The sequence below is a fragment of the Saimiri boliviensis genome, chromosome 8 (assembly GCF_048565385.1).
Source record: "Saimiri boliviensis isolate mSaiBol1 chromosome 8, mSaiBol1.pri, whole genome shotgun sequence".
Taxonomy (NCBI): domain Eukaryota; kingdom Metazoa; phylum Chordata; class Mammalia; order Primates; family Cebidae; genus Saimiri; species Saimiri boliviensis.
Genome location: NC_133456.1, coordinates 79,120,756 through 79,138,553, shown reverse-complemented (window position 1 = coordinate 79,138,553; position 17,798 = coordinate 79,120,756). Strand labels below are relative to the sequence as shown.

The 17,798-nt window shown below is 35.9% G+C and overlaps 1 protein-coding gene across 5 annotated transcripts in view; it reads right to left on the bottom strand.

Moving 5' to 3' along the window:
* The window catches only part of IL1RAP (interleukin 1 receptor accessory protein), a 142,491-nt gene that overhangs the window by 19,296 nt on the left and 105,397 nt on the right, over positions 1-17,798 (bottom strand). For all 5 annotated transcript variants that reach the window (XM_010337724.3, XM_074404704.1, XM_074404703.1 and 2 more), the window contains exons 5-8: positions 16,972-17,137; positions 14,017-14,088; positions 9,786-9,912; positions 7,741-7,889 (exon numbers count right to left, since the gene is read on the bottom strand). In XM_010337724.3, coding sequence (XP_010336026.1) covers positions 7,741-7,889; positions 9,786-9,912; positions 14,017-14,088; positions 16,972-17,137 — 514 coding nt within the window. The remainder of the gene's footprint in view (positions 1-7,740; positions 7,890-9,785; positions 9,913-14,016; positions 14,089-16,971; positions 17,138-17,798) is intronic.

Here is a 17,798-nt window from a genome sequence, read left to right as displayed (position 1 = left end):
GGGTATGAGTGCTCACTGTGTAATTCCTCAAAATCTTTCATATATTTGAAAACTTTCTTAGTAATGTTTTGAAATGTAAAAATTAAAATGAAATAAGACATTTTCAGATGGAAACAAAACTGAGAGAATTTGTCACTAGCAGATGTACATCACCAGAAACATTAAATAGTTCTTCAGATTAAAATGTTACCAAGAATGGATAGTATAAGAAAAAAAAAGGTAAGCAAATAAATTTTTAAAAATGCATCTTAACTTCTTAGAAGATAGTTATTTAAAGCCAAACTGTCACAATATATTGTGGCACACTGTAATTCATGCAAAACCAAAAGGTATTATAGCACAACACAAAGGATGGGAGGAAAGAAATGGAAATATGCTATGATAAGTTTCTCATAAAATAGGTAAAGTGATTAATTCAAGATAAACTGGTAAGTTGAAGAAAAATATTCTAAACTCCAGAGGAAACAAAACCAAACAAGCCCAAAACAAAGAGGAAGAGCCAAAAATCCAAAAAGGTGATAAAATAAAATAAAATGAAAATACCACTTAATCTAAAGGAGATAAAGAACAGATAGACAGGTAGACAAATAGCAAGATGGTGAACTTAAAGGCAGTAATAATAATTGTGTCAAAGAAAAATGGATTAAACATTCAAGTTAAAAGGCAGAAATGATCAGATTGGATCCAGTACCCAATAATATGCTGTAAATGTGTGATATATATTAAATATAGAATATAAATACACTAAGTATAAAGACACCAATAGGTAAAATTAAAAAATGGAAAAAACATATAGTAATTATAAGAAAGCTGGAATGGCTATATTCATATTAGACACAGAGTATTAGCAGAAAAAAAAAACAGACTTTACAATTTAAGAGTCAATTAATCAAAACGACATATCAATCCTAAATAAGCCTGTACTAAATACCACAGTTCCAAAATACATGAAACAAATAACTGGCTGAACTGAAGAAAGAATTGGAAAAATCCGTATTATATGTAAAGATTTCAACACCATTCTCTCTTTCAATAACTGAATAACAAAGTATATTGGAAAATTCATTAAGGATATTGAAGACATGAACAACACTGAGACCAATTGTGTTAGCTGACGTTTACTGGACATCACACTCAAAAACTATAAAAGACATGTCTTTTTCAAATGTATATCAAACCTTTACCAAGTTAGGCAGTCTGCAAATACTTTTAAGTACCAATAAGCTTAAAAAGAACAAAATCATGCAAAGTATGTTGCTTGGTCACATCAGAATTAAATAAGAGATTAGAAATTAGAATCAAGTATGTAGCACTGTGGCAAAGCTCTCATTACACATTCCCTAGGTTTTCACAGACACCCTGGAAAGTTGTACCTGAAGGATAAGAAAAGGAAGACCTGAACCAGTTCATAGACCCAGCCAGCACTGAACTCAGCACTTGAATCCAGGTCTACTTAGAACCAAAACCTGTGTTTTTCCACTCTATAATAGAGTTCTCTCAGGTAGTTCTAAGTCAGAGACACCTGCTCCTAGATTTTTATCTTCAGTTATAATTTTTTACTTTACCTAAACTTAAATGACAATATGAAATACTACAAATAACTTTATCAAGATTGAACATAAAGCCAACTCAAAAATTCAAATGAATTTTCATATATAATGTAGTAAAATGATCTGGAAAATTCCAAATGTGTGTAGTAAATTAATTAATACATGTCTAAATAACCCTTAGGTCAAAAAGAAATGAAAAGGGAAATTACAAACTATTGGCTGGGCATGGTGGCTCATGCCTGTAACCCCAGCACTTTGGGAGGCTGAGGTGAGCGGATCACGAGGTTGGAAGAACGAGACCAACCTGGCCAACATGGTGAAACCCTGTCTCTACTAAAAATGCAAAAAAATTAGCTGGATGTGGTGGTGCATGCCTATAGTCCCAGCTACTCCTGAGGCTGAGGCAGGAGAATTGCTTGAACCTAGGAGGCAGAGACTGCAGTGAGCCAAGATCACGCCACTGCACTACAGCCTGGGTGGCAGTACGAGACTCCATCTCAAAAAAATAAAAATTGAACTTAATAAAAACTCAACATTTCAATATTTGTTGGATTTCGTTAAAATAATCTTATGAGGATAATTCATAGCTCAGAATACCGATACTGGAAAAGAAGAACTACTTAAAAATCAATGGTACAGGTTATATTTTAGGATGACTGACAAAAAAGAAAATGGAATGCAAAGTATGCAAAAAGAGGAAAATAAGTATAAGAATAAAGTGAATAAAACACTAAATTTGTAAACAATAGAGTCAATAAAAATATGTTCATTGAAAAAATTAGCAAAATTGGAAAACTCTTATGACTGATAACAAAAAAAGGCAAAACACAAATTACTAATATCAGGAGTGACAGTGGAGCATCACTAAAAATCCTACAGACATTAAAAGGAGAATAGGAAATAATCTAAAGAAAGGTATGCCAATAATGTGACAACTTAGATGAAATGGAAAAAAAAATGCCTTAAACCAAAACTGCCACAAAATGAAACAGAAAATCAGAATAACTAAAAAGGACACTGAATTCACAATTAAAAGCTTTTCCAAAAAGAAAGCAACATGCCCAGATAGTTATATAAGTAATTTGTCTTGAGCAATAAATAATACCGGTTTTATTCACAGGTTTTCATATAGTCACAAAAGGGGGAACATTATCCAGCTTATGTAATGAGACCAGCATAACGCGGACATTAGTCAAAGCATTACTAATGAGAAAAGAATACTACAAGAAAAGAATGCTACAAGAAAAGAATACTACAAACCAATATTCTTCATGAACAAAGGTACGAACAAAATTTTGTGAAACCTCATCTCTATTAAAAAAAAAAATACAAAAAAAATTAGCAGGTGTGGTGGTGGGCAGCTGTAATCACAACTACTCAGGAGACCGAAGCAGGAGAATCAGAATCGTTTGAACCCGGGAGGTGGAGGTGCAGTGAGCTGAGATCGTGCCACTGTACTCCAGCCTGGGCAACAAAAGCAAAACTCTGTCCAAAAATAAAAATTCTTAACATGAACAAAAGTCTGTGACAAAATCTTAACAAATAAAATCTAGTAATATATAAAAATGACAATAAATCATGACAATACCAGGGTTCATTCTGAACATGCAATTTCAAAATCATTAGGTATAAATCATCACACTGAGAGACTGAAACAGAAAAGCCGTATAATCTCAATAGACCCAGGTAAGAATTCAACAAAACTCAACACACTCGTTAAAAAAAAAAAAAAAAAATCTCAGCAAACTAAAAATGGAAAGTTAATTGCTTATGAAAATAAAGGTCATCTACAAAAAAAAAAAATCCTACAAATGACATCACAATATATAAAAACTGAATCGCTTGCCCTCTAAATTTGGAAACAACACAAAGATGGCTACTCTCATAACTTCTACAGAACATTGAACTGGAGGTTCAAAAGTGTGAAATGAACAGTAAAAAGTGATTAAAGTTACGAAATTTAGAAAGAAGTAAAAATCTGTTTTTTTTTTAATGGGTGACACAATCAAGCATATGGAAAATCTTAAGAAACTAAACAAACAAACACCACCCTAAAGTTCAAAAGACCAAGATCAGTATATAAAAATTAATTACTTGCATTTTCAATGAACAACTGGAAAATGAAAATTTTAAAAATACTGTAACCGGCTGGACATGGTGGCTCAGGCTTGTAATCCCAGCACTTTGGAAGGCTGAGGTGGGTGGGTCATCTGAGGTCAGGAGTTCAAGACAAGCCTGGCCTACATGATAAATCCCGGTCTCTATTAAAATTATAAAAATTAGCTGGGCGTGGTGATGGGCACCTGTAATTCCAGCTACTCTGGAGACTGAGGCAAGAGAATCACTTGAATCAGGGAGGTGGAGGTTGCAGTGAACTGAGATCACGACACTGCACTCCAGCCTGAGTGACAGTAAGATTCCGTCTTAAAAATAAATAAAAAAATAAAAAGTACCATTACAATAGCACCAAAAACAAAATATTTAGGCATACATTTAGCAATATATATGCAAGACCTATACACTCAAATCTAAAAAAAAAATACTAAAAAAAATTAAGATGTAAATAAATGGAGAGATGTATTGTGTTAATGGATTGGAAAACTCAGTATTGTTAAGATTTCAACTTTCCCCAGACTGATTTATAAATTAAATATGATCCCAAACAAAACCTCACCATCTTGGCTCCTGAAACCTCCACCTCCCGGGTTCAAGCAATTCTCCTGCAGCCTCTTGAGTAGCTGGGATTACAGGCATCTGCCACTAAGCCCAGCTATTTTTTGTGTTTTTAGTAGAGATGGGTTTTCACCATGTTAGCCAGAAATCAAACTCCTGACCTTGTGATTCACATGCCTTGGCCTCCCAAATTGCTGGGATCATAGGTGTATTCATTTGACAATAAGTTATTAATTTAGATCAACTTCCATAATTGTTCTCCAGGATATACGCCTCAGAAGACCATCCCCACAAAAAAGCTCCATACTTAGGAAATATGGAGTCAAACACATACGAAAACATCCTGCCACTATAATTCAATTTCCTGCAGATATTCACATCAAATATTCACATATTAAATACTCTAAAGGGTCCTAACTAAAGTAACTTGATTGATTTTGCTTACTCCAGACATGAATGACAGTTATTTGACTATAAAAGTCTTTGTCAAATAACACTTATGAAAATCTTACGGAAATAATGAGTTAATATTTATTGAGCATTTAATATATAGGTATATATGCCAATAACTGTTCTAAGCACTTTAAAACAACCTTATGAGGTAGTGGTATTATTGTGCCTACTTTAAATATAAAGAAATTGAGGCTCAGAGATATTTACTTTTCACAGAGTTAGAATGTGCAGAAATGAGATTTTCAATACAGGTGTTCTGACTCTAGAGTATAATTATGCAATGCAGGAGAATCCTGATTCTTAGCAATGTTCCCAAGAACTCAGTTTGGGAAACTACCTTACATCATGTATTTCAGTCTTTCTTTTCACCCTGGCTTCTGATGAGCAGAAGCAATGAATTACCTTGAATCAATCCACTTATACTTCATAAGAGGCATATACATGTCAGGCATTTGCTTTTTCAATTGTAATGAAAGGTTGAGGTGAATTCTATTTTTCATCAGCTTTAAAAAAGCATTAAATCTCATTACAAAATGTAATAATTATCTGTGGTTTTTTTCCACTTCTGAATAAATATTAAACACTCTGTCAGACACTAGGAGCCAAGATGATTCTTAATGTCCTGATTGCATGTGTGATAAGTCATCGTGATTTTTCTCAAGAACATTGAAAACATCCTTGAAGGGATTTTCTGGGTTTTTGTGTTAGGTGAGAGACACAAAGAAAATTTTAGACACAGTCTGTTTTAGGAGCAGCACTTCTCACAAGAAGGCTTTGTAATTTTCATTTATTGTAGAATGAAATAGTAATATCAACATAGAAATCATGTTTGTATCATTTAAAATCATAATTTAAATGATTTTTATTTTAGCAATTCTGGAAACTGGTATATTATAAACCTGCTTAAATATTGATACAAAGTATTTAAAATGATAGTATTATAATTATTTTTCTGAGGATAAACATTTAATACCTTAATTAATTGCATACAATTAGATGGTTGCTATTAATAATGTTTCACAATTACAGATAATGCTTCTAAGAATATTAAAAGATATATAATTCTCTTTCTGTTATTTGTTCAGGAAAAAATCCAAATGTATTAGGTCAGATGGTGCAATCTTTTTCATGACTCTTGAACTCTGCCATGAATGATTTTTAAAAGGGTCTTAATAATTCAATATGTGGCTCTAACACTTTTTTTTTTCTTTTCTGGCTTTGTGTGTGTGTGTGTGTGTGTGTGTGTGTGTGTGTGTGTGTGTGTTTGTATTTTATTGAACTTTAGGTTCTGGGGTATATGTGAAGAACATGCAGAATTGTTGCATAGGTACATACATGTCAATGTGGTTTGCTGCCTCCATCCCCATCACCTATATCTTGCATTTCTCCCCATGTTATCCCTCCCCAACTCCCTAGCCCCTGCTGTCCATCCTCTAGTCCCTCCCAACAGACTCCAGTGTGTGATGCTCCCCTCCCTGTATCCACGTGTTCTCATTGTTCCACACCCGCCTATGAGTAAGAACATGTGGTGTTTGATTTTCTGTTCTTGTGTTAGTTTGCTGAGAATGATGGTTTCCAGGTTCATCCATGTTCCTACAAAGGACACAAACTCATCATTTAAGGCTGCATAGTATTCCATTATGTTTATGTGCCACATTTTCCCTGTCCAGTCTATCATAAATGGGCATTTGGATTGGTTCCAGGTCTTTGCTATTGTAAACAGTGCCACAATGAACATACGTGTGCATGTGTCTTTATAATAGAACGATTTATAATCCCTTGGATATATAACCAGTAATAGGATTGCTAGGTTAAATGGAAATGCTATTTCTAGGTCCTCGAGGAAGTGTCTTTCACAATGCTTGAACTAATTTTACACTCCCACTAAACCAGTGTAAAACTGTTACTATTTCTCCACATCATCTCCAGCATCTGTTGTCTCCAGATTTTTTAATGATCGCCATTCTAACTGCTGTGAGATGGTATCTCAACGTGGTTTTGATTTGCATTTCTCTAATGACCATTGATGAGCATCTTTTCATATGTTTGTTGGCCTCATATATGTCTTCTTTTGAAAAGTGTCTGTTCATATCCTTTGCCCACTTTTGGATGGGTTTGCTTGTTTTTTTCTTGTAAATCTCTTTTAGTTCTTTGTAGATTCAGGATATTAGCCCTTTGTCAGATGGGTAGATTGCAAAATTTTGTTCCCATTATGTTGGTTGCCGGTTCACTCTAACGATTGTTTCTTTTGCTGTGCAGAAGCTCTAGAGTTTAATTATATCCCATTTGTCTATTTTGGCTTTTGTTGCCAATGCTTTTGGTGTTTTAGTCATGAAGTCCTTGCCTATGCCTATGTCCTGAATGGTTTTGCCTAGGTTTTCTTCTAGGGTTTTTATGGCGTTAGGTCTTATGTTTAAGCCTTTAATCCATGTGGAGTTAATTTTAGTGTAAGGTGTTACTAAGGGGTTCAATTTCTGCTTTCTGCACATGGCTAGGAGAACCATAAACCACTGCTCCAGGAAGTAAGAGAGGATACAAACAGATGGAAAAACATTCCATGCTCATGGTTACGAAAAATCAACATTGTGAAAATGGCCATACTGCCCAAAGTAATTTATAGATTGAATGCTACCACCATCAAGCTACCTATGACCCTCTTCACAGAACTGGAAAAAACCACCTTAAACTTCATATAGAACCAAAAGAGAGCCCACATAGCCAAGTCAATTCTATGACTTTTTTATATCATTGGTAGCTTTGAATATTATCTTTGTTTTTAATTTTTCATAATTGTACAGACACAAAATTTTGTCTTATTGTAATCATGGATTTTTCAAGCTACATTTGGGCATTAAAATACTAACAATATCAAAAATAATATTTTGAGTATCTTTACATTGATGGAAACTTTCATATTTTTCATTTAACTCTGATTTATTACTGTGGGTTAGATGCCATTGGGCTAGGTGCTAGAGCTCTCTTGTTCTCAATTTCTCCTTTTGTCCTAATTCATCACACTGTTACATTTGGAGTTCAGACTGTCATCACTGAGTGCATCTATTACCTTTCTGCTTCACCTTGGCTGCTTTGGCAACTTCGCCTTTGGTGCTTCTAGCATGACAGACATAGTTGCGCTTGAGATCCTCAGAGGTAACTTTCTTGATGCTCAAAATCTGAGTTCTTGTTTCATCTTCCGTTCTACTGTGACTTATACTAGACATAGAGGGAAGAAAAATCAAAGCATTTGAGAATGACTGGAGAGCTACGGACAGTGTATGAATCAGACAAGTAAGCAACCACAGACCCCCCACAACAGGCTAGGGTGAGGAAGGTTGATAAACTGAGCTGCCTGTCATGCAGTAATTACAAAGTATTAATGGTAGGATTCTAATACTATACTATACCATCTATACTACATACCATTCCCATTGTCTAGATTGAATCCCAATACTGGCTTATTTTTATAGATTTCTCTTCAAAACAAAACGTTTCTTTTGCTTAAACTTCTGAGGAAGAGTGCTGTATCAGTTTAGAGAGAAGCTTCTGGAGCTAGGTTCATTTGAGTTTTTATCCAGGATTTGTCAATTTCTGGCTATATATTTTGGGTGAGATAACTAATCTTTCCACGTCTCAGGTTCCTCTTTTGGAAAAGAGGAAAGTTGTAATGCCCACACAGTGCCTTATATGTGTTAATTTATTCAGGAATTCTGAAGACTGAATGTGCTAAGGCATGAATATTAGAATAATGCTTAATAAATATTCATGTAGGCCATTATTGTTATCCCATTGGAATAGCTGATGCATTTCAGTGATTCCCAAAGCATGGATTCTGAAGACAGGTAGAATATTTTGGTCAGAAATCTGAAATCTCTTGGTTAAATCCTAACATATAAAAAGGTGAAGCAGTTACGAACAAATAAACATTGTAAAAATAAATATATCCAACTCTCAGTGAATCAGAGATCAAATGCTTTGGGTCTCAGATCAAAATTTAAAATCCCTTCGAACTCCTTTGCTCATCGTGTTGAAAAGTCTCTCTGCTACAGTTGACTGCCATCTAGGTTCTCTTTTTGATTAGGCTTACTGTCAGGTATGAGAATTTGGTTAAGGGCTCTGATTGATTTAGCTTAAGCTTAACTCCACTGCTATCCTATGAACACTGAGTAAGTTTCAATAGCAGCAAAGTGGAACAACATGACTTTCCTTATTACTTATTCATTATTATTATGAGAATGGGCTGCAAGGTGTTAAAAATTCCTAAAAAGATCAATAATTTTCCCTGTGAGCCTCCAGCCACATGACTTTGTCATGTAGCTGACCAGCTGCAAATTTTTATTTATTGTAGTGAACGAATTCCTGTTTGGTAATGGTATGCTTCATTTACTGTGGAATCTTCTGTCTTCAAGGATTCACACTTTCCCCTTTGCCAACCCCCTTAAATAGTCAGGTTTATTTAGGAGTAAAATGTTATTTTATTTTAAAAGTGGGTTATATTACTACCCATCTACCTTTAAAATAAAATTTCAAGTACGCAAATATATTTAGTTAATATTAAAAAAATAGCTAATTATAAATGTAAGTATAGGTTATGTGAGTTAAGAAAGAAGAGGAGAGAGGAAATGCATGCTCACTGAAATGCAAAAAACAAAACATAATTACCTGAGACAAAACCATAGGCCCAGACACTAGGATCAAGAAAAGGAAAAACAGAACTACACTGATAGGTTTCCAAATTTCCACAACCCTCGACTGTGGCCTTTTTATTCATGTAAGATATGTATTTCCTCTACTTCCATGTGGGTATCATAAATGTGTGAATCTTACTGGGCTTAAGGCAATAAGGCGCACGCCCTGTGGACAACCTGATGAAGATGCTCAGCCTCAGAACATTCTAATTCAGTTCTCTACTGGTCATCAGGCAGCATCTGTTCCTTGCAGTCCAGTAACCCGATTTTGGGATGCAGCCACCAAAAATTTGAAAATCTTCTTGACTTTTTTTAGTGATAGGGAAAAATGAGAATTTTTATTTCCATTGACTAGAACAGACATCGGAGATCATTAGGTTGAGAAACAAAGGTTAGTCACTCCCTTGCCTGCCCCCATGGATACCTTTCATTAATGGTTACATCAACAGTGATGTCATCAGGTTTTTTTCCATCAATGGTCCACCAAACCTCATTGCGAGAATCCATCAGAAAACTAAAATAGACTGTACAGGGGATGAGTAGCTCCTCCCCTGAAACAAACAAACAAACAAAACAAAGACGAAGTTAACCCATCAGTGTTTATCCTTCACATGGCTACATTGGTTCTACTTTCTGGCTAATGAGAAGCTATGAAGCTATGAGTTATGTGTACCTGAAACCCTGCTTATGAGTAATTTTCTAGTCGACTCCAATAAGGTAATGTACAATACTTCATTTCAAAAGAAACAAACAAAACCAAATAAAGAAGGCCATCAACTTTGTATGAAACTACCAGAGTGGCCATTTTTAATATAATCTAAATACATTCTAAAATGATGATATTTGTTTAAACGTCTCTGACTTTTTTAAACAAACAAAGGTGTGATGTCTCACACCTGTAATTCTAGCACTTTGGGAGGCCAGGATGGGTGGATCACTTGTGATCAGGAGTTTGAGACCAGCCTGGCCAACACGGTAAAACCCTGTCTCTACTAAAAATACCAAAATTAGCAGGGCATGGTGACACACGCCTGTAGTCCCAGCTAGTCGGGAGGCTGAAGCAGGAGAACTGCTTGAACCTAGGAGGGGAGGTTGCAGTGAGCCGAGATTGTGCCACTGCACTACAATCTGGCAATAGAGTAAGACTCCTTCTCAAAAAAACAAAAAGTCTCTGACAATATCCTTTTAGCCCTAGACCTCCATATACTGCTCTTCTCCTTTGTTATTTTCCTCATGAAGGGTAACTAAGGACGGGTTCTCCATTATCTTCCATCCTTGACCAGGAAAGATGGGGAAATACCATCACACAGAGCTCTGGGTGAAGAGGCTCATCTTGAAATGTTCAAGCTATCAGGGTGCATTCAATAAATTTTAAGATAAGTTAAAACTAGAAAACTCTATGCTATCCTTCTGAGATGGAACATGAGCTTAGGGAGATCCCTAGGCAGAAAACAGCAGTAACAGCAGCAACAGCAGCAGAAACATACTAAGAACTTTGAACAAGTTATCGTGCTAAATATTTATATTTATTAATGGTCTTATTTAATCTTATAAAAGCACTATAAGGTATTTTTTTTTAAAATCTATGTCTAACAAATGTAAAAACTGAAGCTTAAGGATGCTAAATGATCTTCCTAGGTTAAATCATTAATAAGTAAAGGGCCAGGATTTGACTTAGACTGACCTTGCCTCCCTGTTTGTCCAGAACAGTTCTGCTTTATGCCTGCTTTCCTGGTTACCTATATTAATAGGTAGTGGCTATGTTTACTCACAGAAAGTGTCCTGGTCACCCTAATTTGAACTCAGGCTTATCTGACTGAGTGGCCATACTCAATCTGCCCTCCCAATGCAACTGTTCTTAGGTCTTTCCCCTCCAGTTTTCCCTATCTGTATGTCACTAAGAAGATAAAGGGGACATGGATTCAACAGTCTTTCTGTAGCATAATTTGACAGGGAGAGAAATATATTTATGTTAGTAATAAGGGTTTACCCTGACAGCAGGAAGAATATTCATATGAATATATGAAGCCATAACTATTTCTAGGAAATTCAGCCTCTTACCGTATTCTCTGTGTTTCACAAAGCAAGTCATATTTTCAAACTTGTCTTAACTTTTTTGGTATCATTCTCCATCTATGCTGATCACTATTATCTTTTTCTTTAGAGTAAAATCAAATTTCTATGTCAACATATACAACACAAGATCACTTGTATCTTTATTATTGTTTGTTGCTATAAATTATTCATACCAGGAAAAATGTCATATTTAAAATTCTCAAAATAGTTTTGGCACAAGTCAAGTCTCATTTTGTTAAGTCCCTGAGCTCTCTCTCTCTCCCTTTTTTTTTTTTTTTTTTTTTTTTTGCATCAGCCTCTTCCCTAGCCACCCCAGCCCCCTTGCTCCAGAATGTTTTGCTGCCTGCCCTGATGTCACAGCTACTTTTACTCCTACTCATGTTAATTTTAGATAAACATTTAATGTTATAACCTCTCTTGCCAACTGTGCCCTGCAGAAACCATGTAGCTTTTCTGACACGAAGACTTAGCGCCCCTGCTCCAAAAAGAACTTCATACATTTTTTTCCTGAGGCTTATTGACAAGAGGAACCAAATAGAACCAATACGGATGCACAAGATGTTCCCTAAGATCGCCTCTAATGGTCAGTGTGTTAAGCTTGATGCCTCAGGGGCTCATCCAAAGACTGGGTGGCAAAGAGGTCCACATCCATGTTAAACTTTCTGGCAAACAAATGGTGCTTGTGCAGCATCCACTTCAAGTCAACAGCAGCAAAAATGCACAGTGAGCACATGAGGCTTCACTGCAGTGTGGGTAGGAGCACCCTCAGAAACATCACGCTCAAGTTACTGCCACTTGACCAGACTAGCAACTGCATGCATGTCAGACAAGTTGTGCTTATTGCTTAAGGCAAGTGAGCTGAAGACTTCAAGGATCCTTTAGAGAGTGGCCCAGAGATACTCATCGGGGCTGTATGTCTCTTGCATCCATTCCATAGACTTTTTGATTTTTTTCACTCTGTGGTATATCCCACTTACTCCCTACTGACCACAAAATAGGTACTGCCTGAAAAAAGAGGTGTTTCAAGTGGAGGATCCCTGTTGACAGTCCCCGTGTCTGTCAGCTTTCCATTAACAACTACACACGGCTTTCTCCACCTTTCGTTTTTATTGAATGGCATCCTCTGAGCTGTTTTCACCCATTAACAACTGACTATTATCTTTAGCACATTTTAGACAGATGCTCTTTTATACTTCTGTGAAAGCTGTCAGAGTCAAAATAGAGTCACTTGTGCCACATTCTAACGAAAAGGACTTGAAAGGCCATATAAAAGGGGCTCTCAAACACACAGACCTATTATAAAAACTAGTATAAGGACTCTGAGAACGACTATATTGCACAAAGGCCAGCATGATCCTTACACAAACACTGTTTCTGTGAGGAGGTCTGACCACCAATTGCCAGTCAAGCTTGGACTGATGTTACCCTGTTACTGATTCTTATAACCAAGGATAATTATTTCAAAACAACTTACGTAATCTTCCTCACTATGCCTTTCAAAACCGTTAACATTCCTATGCTTACTGGGTATGACTGATCCCAACATGGGATGCCATAGCATGCATATTCTTGGATTGCTATCTGTAATTCATTCCTGAATAAATCTTTTTCTTTTTGGAGAGCTATTATCTTTGTTGTTATGTGGCTCTATTGTAAGTGATACCACATAGAAAATAATAAAATTTTCTATGGTTTCCTATTCACTAAACTATGGGACGCTTTGAGTCAAAAGAACAACATGGGGGCGAGGTGGCTCATGCCTGTAATCCCAGCACTTTGGGAGGCCGAGGAGGGTGGATCATGAGGTCAAGAGATCAAGACTATCCTGACCAACATGGTGAAACCCCGTCTCTACTAAAAACACAAAAATTAGCAGGGCATGGTGGTGCACACCTGTAATCTCAGCTACTGGGGAGGCTGAAGCAGGAGAATTGCTTGAACCCGGGAGGTGGAGGTTGCAGTAAGCCAAGATCGCACCACTGCATTCCAGCCTGATAACAGAGCGTGACTCTGTCTTAAGAAAAAAATAAAATAAAATAAGAATAATACGTTACCTGTTATTTGGTCAGTTATAAATTATTTTTGTCTAGAATAAAAAATTACTAAAACCAAAAGAAGAACAGTAAGCATTCAGTAGTGTTCTCAAACAACATCTACTAGTTTTATCAGTTGTTACCTATTATATTCAGAGTCTTGCCTCCAAGATTCACCACCGACCTTTCACAGTGGAGTAGGAGCTTGAAGGGTATTTAAATCTTGTGCTCATGTTGCAGCTTTGGCAAACCAAAGCCCTGTGCAAGCTAAAGTTTGCATCAAACGGAAATCACTAATCAGCAGAGTAAGATGGCTAGCAGTGTGAGAAGGGAGCAGACACCAAGAGTGAAGCAAAAAATTCTTGAGTTGCCCATGAAATCAGTGAAGTAACTGTTCTCAAGAGCTGCCTTGGTTTCTGGCATTTCAGTTTGCAATTCATGTGTTTCTTTATGACAGTCGTCTATTTTCTGCATTAACTTAAATGACATTTCATTCCTTGTAATTAAGAGAATCTAAGTGAAATTCAGAGACATCGCTGTAATTACCTGGTTCTTTCTCATAGACCACATGATCATTAGGTGAATGGATCACGGGGGGGCCTGCATTTTTTGGAGAGCCTGTGGTAGAGGAAATGAAAAAGGGAGATGACGTTAAATCACATAGCCTTATTCAAAAATCTGCTCTTCTCTGAACCTGGCCCTAACTTCCTGGCATAGTTTGTCAATTGTTTTAGAGAAGGCCTATAGTCCAATATATACTCAATTACTATATTTCATTCACTTAAAACAAGCAAAGTATGAAATAAAGGAAATACAGATTTTATGTCTGCCCCTACTTCTCGACATGGGCTCCTAAAACCCTTGTGATTTTCTGTGAGATAGGGGTAATAGGAGCATCTTTCATTTTAATTTTTTTCTTAGTCCCAAATTCCTAATACAAGAGCTTCTAAGACCTTTGGAATCTCTAGAGTAATGTGTGTCTTTTTATATGCTAATGACATGACTGGTGACTAGGGTTCCTATATAGTTTCTGGATGACTGCTAGTAGCCAGAAAGATCATAGATTATTAACTCGATCTCCAGCCTTTACCCGTTCCTGGAAGTTTGAGAGTGTGGCTGAAATTTCCAGTTCTTTTACTTAATAATGCCTATGTGATGGAACCTGCATAAAAATCCAAAACAGTGAAGTTTGGAGGGCTTCTGGGCTAGTGAGGACATCCACAAACTGGGAGGGTACAGCCCTGAACTCAGGACCCTTCCAGACCTCGCCCTATGTATGGCTTCATCTGGATGTTCATTTGAATCCTTTACAACATCTTCTATGATAACCCGGTAAGTGTAAGTAAAAGGTTTTCCTGAGTTTTGTGAGCCATTACAGCAAATGACAGAACCCGAGGAGGAAGTGGTAGGAATCCTCAGTTTGTAGCCAACTCAGACAGGATTGTGGGCAACCTGGGAACCCACTGCTTGTAACCAGAATCTAAAGTAGAAGGTGGGGCAGTCTTGCAGGAATGAGTCCTTTACCTGTGGGGTCTGTGCTAACTCCAGACAGCTGGTGTCAAATTGAATTAACATGTAGGACATATCCTTAATGTCCTGAGAAAAGGTGAGAATTACTTGGTGTAAAAAAGTCACACATTTTGAGCATAGAAAAAATAACTTTTACTTTACAAAGAAACAAATAAAATATACTAAATAGCCTCCATGTTTCAGGTCAGATTGCTTAACCAGTGTTGCTTTTCAAAGTTTACATGAGATAGATGTCTTATGTTGTATAATAACTGATTGCTTTCATGCCTTAATCAGTTGTTTCTTCTCGCTAGGTTTCTTCACATTACCCAGAGTATCTAGTATGGAACCTGGTTAAATAAGCATTACATTAATGAGTAAATAGATGGAAAATTAACAATCATGATGTTAAGGCTGGCACATTACTCTACTTGATGACTAGTTATCAGTTGAATATTCATTTATGAGATTGCTGCCCTTTATAATATTTAATAATCCAAAACTTAAAAAAAAATAACACATTGAATAGAGTTGTCAGTGTTATCTTCCAAAGTATGGGCTCCAAAGATTTAATAACCAAGTTTTAATGCTGATTTGGCCATATCCTAACCATATAAATATACAAAAGCAAAGTTACTTGTTTTTTCCTAATTTTTGAAAAGCTAAGTCTTTGTAGCTCTAAAATGAGGATAATTAAAACTCACATCACAGTTTCATTATGAGAAATAAACTAAGTAATATTTATTAATGAAATGCTACTGGTATATAATAAATACTTAATGCTTCACAGCTTTGTAACAACAAATTGCATTGCTTGAAAGTTGAGAAAGAAACTCCCAATGCCCAGATGCGTCTGTCAATTTTTATGCCTATTAATCAGAGTGACCAGGTATGCTTATTCCCAACTTCCCCAAAATGTGTACATTTAAGTACATATATTAGAAGCAACCGCCAAGGTGAATATAAGGTTATATTATTCATTTGACTTTAAGAATTTAGTCTGTTTTTTCTTATGAATTAATCCCCAGCTAAGCATTATTTAGAAAGTAAGCAGAAAAAGAAGAGAAGTGATTATAACATTGTTTGAATACTATGTGCATTATATTAAAGCCTTTTTGTAGGTAACTTACACTAAATCTGACATCAGACCATTAGAAAAAGCCCTGAACATAGACATGGGATTTAGAATTACTTCTTCAAGTTACTCACTGAGTGTCTCTAAACAGGTTACTTCCTGTCAGTCCGCCTAATGTTTCCATCTATTAAAAGACAGGGTATGACAAAATACTATCCAGATATGCTATCTTTTTTAATACAGTGGACACAGTGGTATCTAGGGCTCATCCCCAAAAGCCACATATCCAGACATGATTTTTCTTTATTTCTGGGTTTGCTAGGAGTTTGTCAACTCTGTCTAAGAATCGCCGTTTCTTACCCCCATTCTCTTACTGCAAATCAATGGTTGAACATTATTGCCAGCAAATACCTTCAGCAATAGCTATGGCAGCTTCAGTACATAGAAACACAGAGTTTATTTAATCCACGTAAAACAAAAATGTTTTGACAAAAATGTTACCTACCATTCACCGATTCTTTATTGCTTGCCTAAAACTGCATTAACACATATGAATATTATTTCTAATATTCTCAATCAATTTTAGCTGTACAGATAAAGATACAGACCTTGTTCAAAGTCATGTTTCTAATAAGTGGCAGTGATAAAATTTGAACACAGATCTGTCTGGTACTTCCTTCCCTCCCCAAACTACCTTTACTTCATTCATTCATTCACATACTCATTCAGTTGACCCACAGTTACCGAACGCTTAATATGTGCATGGAATGGTTGAAGGCTCTAGAGACAGTGCTGTAAACAAAACACATGAATCTCTTTTCTTATACTATTTACATACTAGTGTATAAAAAAGTATTAAAAACCATAATAAGATGATCACATACTTGTTATGTGTTCTGAATACTGATCATGCTTACCTACTATCTTTACAGTCAGAGTCCTGGTGAGATGAAATGTACGTCCATTTTCTGGATATGTGACAACACATGTGTAATTTCCATTATTTGAAATTAAGGCAATGAGAAAACTCAAGTTCATATCTTCAGGTACTACATTATGAAAATTCTGTATTTTATTACAGCCCTAGAAAAAGTAAAAAAAATAAAATTTTACTTTTCAGATACATACATAGAAAATATACAAACAACACATGCATACTCACATCTAATTTTGCACAGAATGCCTAAATATCCCTGCTGCAGTTTTAATAAAGTTATTTTGGTCAAGTATTTGATAAGATTTCTGCAAAGAATACATGAAATACATGTCATTATCTTTTCTGATCATGAGAAATTAAAATTCTAAACTAAAATGTGACTTTAAAAACACAGGCTTCCTGTCGCAGGATCAAATTCTGGGCATCCTATGTTGAGAGTAAAGCAAAGTTACAGTTTTGAAATAATGACTAAGGATTTAGTAAGCAATTATTTTTCTTTTTATAATATTTCTTCACTGATTATATTAATTTGGGAATCCAGTCATTATGTCTGATAACCCAGGCCTCAATTTAGATGTTTGATTTTGGCATCTTAATTGCCCTGTTGTTTCCCTGATCAGATATTTCCAAACTGTTTGTTTTGTGTTTTTCTTTTACTTTATATCATTTTTTTTTTTTTTTGAGATGGAATCTTGCTCTGTTACCCAGGCTGGGGTGCAGTGGTGATATCTCAGCTCACTGCAACCCCTGCCTCCAGGGTTCAATCAATTCTCCTGCCTCAGCCTCCTGAGTATCTGGGACTATAGT